The sequence below is a fragment of the Etheostoma cragini genome, chromosome 19, assembly GCF_013103735.1.
Source record: "Etheostoma cragini isolate CJK2018 chromosome 19, CSU_Ecrag_1.0, whole genome shotgun sequence".
NCBI lineage: Eukaryota > Metazoa > Chordata > Actinopteri > Perciformes > Percidae > Etheostoma > Etheostoma cragini.
In genome coordinates this window covers 10,797,895-10,804,106 of record NC_048425.1, presented here as the reverse complement: position 1 = coordinate 10,804,106, position 6,212 = coordinate 10,797,895, and the positions used below count along the sequence as shown (strand labels likewise).

The following is a 6,212-nucleotide window of genomic DNA, read 5'->3' as shown; positions in this document are numbered from 1 at the left end:
CAGATATCTTAGCTCACTCAAGATCTGGAAATTAAGCCATATGTCTGGATTTTGATACAACAAGACCAGGTGAGGCATTTGACTAATTTTTAATTGAGCAATCTACCAAATTATATACACATATGAGCTAAACCTCAAAGTTACTGGGTTTTTGCAATTCTAAGTGTTTCTTTATGTTGTTTCTTCCAGGGAATATCCAGCATGATAATCCCTATTTTCCTGACAGGGCTCTGCTTCCTGTTGCTCGGGCCCACTTGTTGCAGTAGCAGCAGGATCCTAGTAGTGCCTGTTGATGGCAGCCACTGGATCAACATGGAGGTTATCCTCCGAGAGCTGCACTCCAGAGGCCACATCATGACTGTGCTACGATCTGCCAAGAGTTGGTTCATCCCTAGTAACTCTTCCATTTTTACTTCTGTTAATGTGACCATGTTGGATGACACGGAAGACATGAACTACTACAATAAAATGCTACGAGACGTTATGGAATGCCGCAGGTTGCCGACCTTTATACGCACCTTCTACCAACAGTACTTAATCACATCCTTGTTTGCAAATGGCCATGGGATCATGGCCAGATCAATTGCTAGAATTTTCGATGACCCTGTTTTTATGAAAAAAATGCAAGACTCTAAGTTTGACTTAATAATAACAGACCCTGTTTTGCCTATAGGTGTTGTTTTGGGTAGTTACCTTAAGCTGCCAATGGTTTTCAATGTGCGCTGGATTAATACTGGAGAGGGCCATTTGACCATAGCTCCCTCTCCAGTCTCCTATGTTCCTGTGTCAGGAAGTGAACTTCACGATCAGATGGAATTTGTGGAAAGAACCAAGAATATGTTACATTCTATCTATAGTTTTGTTGAACAGCACGTTTTCATTAACCCCGCCTACTCAGATCTTTTCCAGCGGTATTTCCCTCCTGGAACTGACTTGCTGTCTTTGGAGCTTGCAGCTGATATCTGGCTGGTGAGGACCAATTTTGTCTTTGAGTTCCCTCGGCCCACCATGCCCAACGTGGTCTACATAGGGGGGTTCCAGTGTACAAAGGCTGGTCCTCTTCCTGTTGAGTTAGAAGCCTTCATGCAGAGCTCTGGTGAGCATGGGGTTGTGGTCATGTCTTTGGGGTCGCTGGTGTCAGTGCTGCCTCGTGAGACTACAGAGGCTATTGCTGCTGCTTTTGCTCAGCTACCTCAAAAGGTGGTGTGGAGGTTTGTTGGTGAAAAGCCTTCATCCTTGGGGAACAACACCCTTCTGGTTAAATGGCTTCCTCAGAATGACCTCCTGGGACACCCCAGGACTCGTGCCTTTGTAGCCCACGGAGGAACCAACGGCATATATGAGGCCATTTACCATGGCGTTCCCGTTCTGGGCCTGCCACTCCTCTTTGACCAGTTTGACAACCTACTTCGGCTACAGGTACGTGGGGCAGCTCGGGTAATGGAAGCTGGATCACTCACTAAAGAAGACTTTGTGGAGGCTCTAAAGGACATCCTGGAGACTCCCTCGTACCTCAACAATATACAGCGTCTCTCAAAGTTACACCACGATCAGCCAATGTCTCCCATTGACACCGCCATCTTTTGGATTGAATACGTCATCCGGAACAAAGGAGCAGCCCATTTGCAGTCAGCAGGTTTTAGTCTGCCATGGTACTCCTATTCCTGTCTGGGTGTGGCTGTTTTAATTATGGCCCTCTTTGGAGCCTTTGTCTGGGCTTCAGTCTTAGCCTGTCAGGTTCTCTGCTGCCGAAGGTCTCAGGAAAAGAGGAAGGCTGAGTAAGTTATTCAAACACTACTTACACTTAATGCCTGCTGCAAGGGAAATTATACTGCCCAATTAAAAACATTGTCATGTTTGAACATGTTTGTTATACGTAATCCTTATTACAGATGTCCTAAACTGCACTGCACATGTAATCATGTACTATTTTTTCTTTGTTGATCATAAATCTTTTTCATGTATCATTTACTCTACTGAATCTGAGTCAGATTTTTAATGTGAGTATCAAAACTGTAAGGATTTCAGGATGTGTTTGACCAAAACAGGTTTGTCACATAATATAGTGTCCTCTAAGGGGCCCCTGAGAGAAATGTATTTTCTGGCCATGACCTTTTGAGAGACCCAAAGCTAATAATTAGTTAGTTAGTTAGTTAGTTGGTTAGTAACTAACGGAAGGTCTAAACAGATAGGAAACAGCACTGGCCAAAGGGAGTGTTAACACATAAGGATAAGTGTGGAACCACTCCAAGGGACAAATAAAGTGACTAGCTTGTCGTTGGGGTGCACATTTCAAACTAACCCTTGCAGTCTGCCAATAATAGGATTTTTATCTGATTCCCCTTTATGTCAAAGTGTAACTGCAGAAGCCATGGAACATTACCTAAATCCACCTGATAACTTTATTTTGCACTGATTAGATATCTTAAAACAGTGGTAATGTGAAGATAACTACATTGAAATGACAAATTCAAAATGTTCAAAAACTCAAATTGCAGTCCATTGATACGCACTCTACCTTACTTTTGTGTGTTTTTACCACTGACCTTTGCTCTTAAAAACAGGACAGACCATTAGCAGTAGGCATTTAACCCACATACTGGACTTTGACCATGCAGAAACGGGCCTCTGTATGTAAAGGTTACACTGTATGAAAGCACATATCTTAGCTCACTCATGATCTGGAGATCAAGCCATATGTCTGGATTTTGATACAATAAGACAAGGTGAGGCACTTGACTAACTTTTACTTGAGCAATCTAACAGATTACATACAAGTGAGCTATACCTTAAAATTTCTGGGTTCTGCAATTCTAATTGTTTCTTTAAACTGTTTCTCTCAGGGAATTTCCAGCATGATGATCCCTATATTCCTGACAGGGTTCTGTTTCCTGTTGCTCGGGCCCACTTGTTGCTGTGGCAGCAGGATCCTAGTAGTGCCTGTTGATGGCAGCCATTGGATCAACATGGAGGTGATCCTCCGAGAGCTGCACTCCAGAGGCCACATCATGACTGTGCTACGCTCTGCCAAGAGTTGGTACATCCCTAATAACTCTTCCATTTTTACTTCTGTTAATGTGACCATGTTAGAGGATGAGACGGAAGACATGAACTACTACAATAAAATGCTACTAGATGTTATGGAATGCCGCAGGTTGCCAACCTTTATACGCACCTTCTATCAACAGTACTTAATCACATCCTTGTTGGCAAATGGCCATGGGATCATGGCCAGATCAATTGCTAGAATTTTCGATGACCCTGTTTTTATGAAAACAATGCACAACTCTAAGTTTGACTTAATAATAACGGACCCTGCTCTGCCAATAGGTGTTATTTTGGGTAGTTACCTGAAGCTGCCAATGGTTTTCAATGTGCGCTGGATTAATACTGGAGAAGGCCATTTGACCATAGCTCCCTCTCCAGTCTCCTATGTTCCTGTGTCAGGAAGTGAACTTCACGATCAGATGGAATTTGTGGAAAGAACCAAGAATATGTTACATTCTATCTATAGTTTTGTTGAACAGCACGTTTTCATTAACCCCGCCTACTCAGATCTTTTCCAGCGGTATTTTCCTCCTGGAACTGACTTGCTGTCTTTGGAGCTTGCAGCTGATATCTGGCTGGTGAGGACCAATTTTGTCTTTGAGTTCCCTCGGCCCACCATGCCCAACGTGGTCTACATAGGGGGGTTCCAGTGTACAAAGGCTGGTCCTCTTCCTGTTGAGTTAGAAGCCTTCATGCAGAGCTCTGGGGAGCATGGGGTTGTGGTCATGTCTTTGGGGTCGCTGGTGTCAGCACTGCCTCGTGAGACTACAGAGGCTATTGCTGCTGCTTTTGCTCAGCTACCTCAAAAGGTGGTATGGAGATTTGTGGGTGATAAGCCTTCATCATTGGGGAACAACACCCTTCTGGTTAAATGGCTTCCTCAGAATGACCTCCTGGGACACCCCAAGACTCGTGCCTTTGTAGCCCACGGAGGCACCAACGGCATATATGAGGCCATTTACCATGGCGTTCCCGTTCTGGGCCTGCCACTCCTCTTTGACCAGTTTGACAACCTACTTCGGCTAAAGGTACGTGGGGCAGCTCGGGTAATGGAGGCTGGATCACTCACTAAAGAAGACTTCCTGGAGGCTCTACAGGACATACTGGAGACCCCCTCGTACCGTAACAACATACAGCGTCTCTCAAAGTTACACCACGATCAGCCAATGTCTCCTATGGAAACCGCCATCTTTTGGATTGAATACGTCATCCGGAACAAAGGAGCAGCCCATTTGCAGTCAGCCGGTTTTAGTCTGCCATGGTACTCCTACTTCTGCCTGGATGTGGCTGTTTTAATTGTGGCCCTCTTTGGAGCCTTTGTCTGGGCTTCAGTCTTAGCCTGTCAGGTTCTCTGCTGCCGAAGGTCTCGGAGAAAGAGGAAGGCTGAGTAACTTATTCAAACACTACTTACACTTAATGCCTGCTGTAAGGGAAATTATACTGCCCAATTAAAAACATTGTCATGTGTAAACACGTTTATTATACGTAGTCCTTATTACAGATTTCCTAAACTGCACTGCACATGTAATCATGTACAATTTTTTCTTTGTTGATCATAAATCTTTTCCATGTATCATTTACTCTACTGAATCTTAGCCTGATTTTTAATGTGAGTATCAGAACTGTAAGGATTTCAGGATGTGTTTGACCAAGACAGGTTTGTCATGTAACATAGTGTCCTCTAAGGGGCCCCTGAGAGAAATGTTTTATCTGGCCATGACCTTTTGAGAGACCTATAGTTAAAGGTTAGTTAGTTAGTTAGTAACTAACGGAAGGTCCAAACAGATAGGAAGAAGCATTGGCCAAAGGGAGTGGGAACACATGAGGATACTTGAGGTACCACTCCAAGGTGCAAATAAAGTGACTAGCTTGGGGTGCACATTTCAAACTAACCCTTGCAGTCTGCAAATATTACGATTTTTATCTGGTTCCCCTGATGTCAAAGTGCAACTGCAGAAGCTGTGGAACAATCACCTAAATACACCTTATAACTTTTTTTTGCACTGATTATGTATATTAAAACAGTGGTTATGTGAAGACAACTTCACTTAAGTAAAAAAAAAATATCATTACATTGAAATGACAAATGCAAAATGTTGGATAACTCTAATTACAGTCCATTGATATGCACTCTACCTTACTTTTGTGTGTTTTTACCACTGACCTTTGCTCTTAAAAACAGCACAAACCATTAGCAGTAGGCATTTAACCCACATACTGGACTTTGACCATGCAGAAACGGGCCTCCGTACGTAAAAGTTACACTGTATGGTATATTTTAGCTCACTCAAGATCTGGAGATCAAGCCATATGTCTGGATTTTGACACAACAAGACCAGGTGAGGCATTTGACTAACTTTTAATTGAGCAATCTAACAGATTACATACTTATGAGATATACTTTAACGTTACTGGGTTTTTAAATTCTAACTGTTTCTTTATGTTGTTTCTTCCAGGGAATGTCCAGCATGATGATCCCTATATTCCTGACAGGGTTCTGTTTCCTGTTGCTCGGGCCCAATTGTTGCAGTAGCAGCAGGATCCTAGTAGTGCCTGTTGATGGCAGACACTGGATCAACATGGAGGTGATCCTCCGAGAGCTGCACTCCAGAGGCCACATCATGACTGTGCTACACTCTGCCAAGAGTTGGTACATCCCTAGTAACTCTTCCATTTTTACTTCTATTACTGTGACCATGTTGGAGGATGAGACGGAAGACATTAACTACTACAATAAAATGCTACTAGATGTTATGGAATGCCGCAGGTTGCCGACCTTTATAAGCACCTTCTACCAACAGTACTTAATCACATCCTTGTTTGGAAATAGCTATGGGATCATGGCCAGATCAATTGCTAGAATTTTCGATGACCCTGTTTTTATGAAAAAAATGCACAACTCTAAGTTTGACTTAATAATAACAGACCCTGTTTTGCCTATAGGTGTTATTTTGGGTAGTTACCTGAAGCTGCCAATGGTTTTCAATGTGCGCTGGATTAATACTGGAGAGGGCCATTTGACCATAGCTCCCTCTCCAGTCTCCTATGTTCCTGTGTCAGGAAGTGAACTTCACGACCAGATGGATTTTGTGGAAAGAACCAAGAATATGTTACATTCTATCTATAGTTTTGTTGAACAGCACGTTTTCATTAACCCCGCCTAC

General features: G+C 43.1%; 2 protein-coding genes and 1 pseudogene across 2 annotated transcripts; all 3 read left to right on the top strand.

The window, feature by feature from the left end:
• Nucleotides 1-1,981, top strand: LOC117934783 (UDP-glucuronosyltransferase 2B15-like). The gene is made up of 2 exons (XM_034856773.1): nucleotides 1-69; nucleotides 190-1,981. The coding sequence occupies exon 2, from the start codon at nucleotides 202-204 to the stop codon at nucleotides 1,780-1,782; it is 1,581 nt and encodes a 526-aa protein (XP_034712664.1). The 5' UTR covers nucleotides 1-69; nucleotides 190-201; the 3' UTR covers nucleotides 1,783-1,981.
• A 593-nt stretch (nucleotides 1,982-2,574) lies between these two features.
• Nucleotides 2,575-4,884, top strand: LOC117934781 (UDP-glucuronosyltransferase 2B15-like). Its single transcript, XM_034856771.1, has 2 exons — nucleotides 2,575-2,726; nucleotides 2,844-4,884. The coding sequence occupies exon 2, from the start codon at nucleotides 2,856-2,858 to the stop codon at nucleotides 4,437-4,439; it is 1,584 nt and encodes a 527-aa protein (XP_034712662.1). The 5' UTR covers nucleotides 2,575-2,726; nucleotides 2,844-2,855; the 3' UTR covers nucleotides 4,440-4,884.
• LOC117935236 overlaps nucleotides 4,870-6,212 on the top strand; it is a 2,149-nt pseudogene continuing 806 nt past the window's right edge.

What these genes read in the sequence shown, in the direction of transcription:
- LOC117934781 (XM_034856771.1), top strand. Translation starts at nt 2,856, where the DNA reads ATGATGATCCCTATATTCCTGACAGGGTTCTGTTTCCTGTTGCTCGGG.
- LOC117934783 (XM_034856773.1), top strand. Translation starts at nt 202, where the DNA reads ATGATAATCCCTATTTTCCTGACAGGGCTCTGCTTCCTGTTGCTCGGG.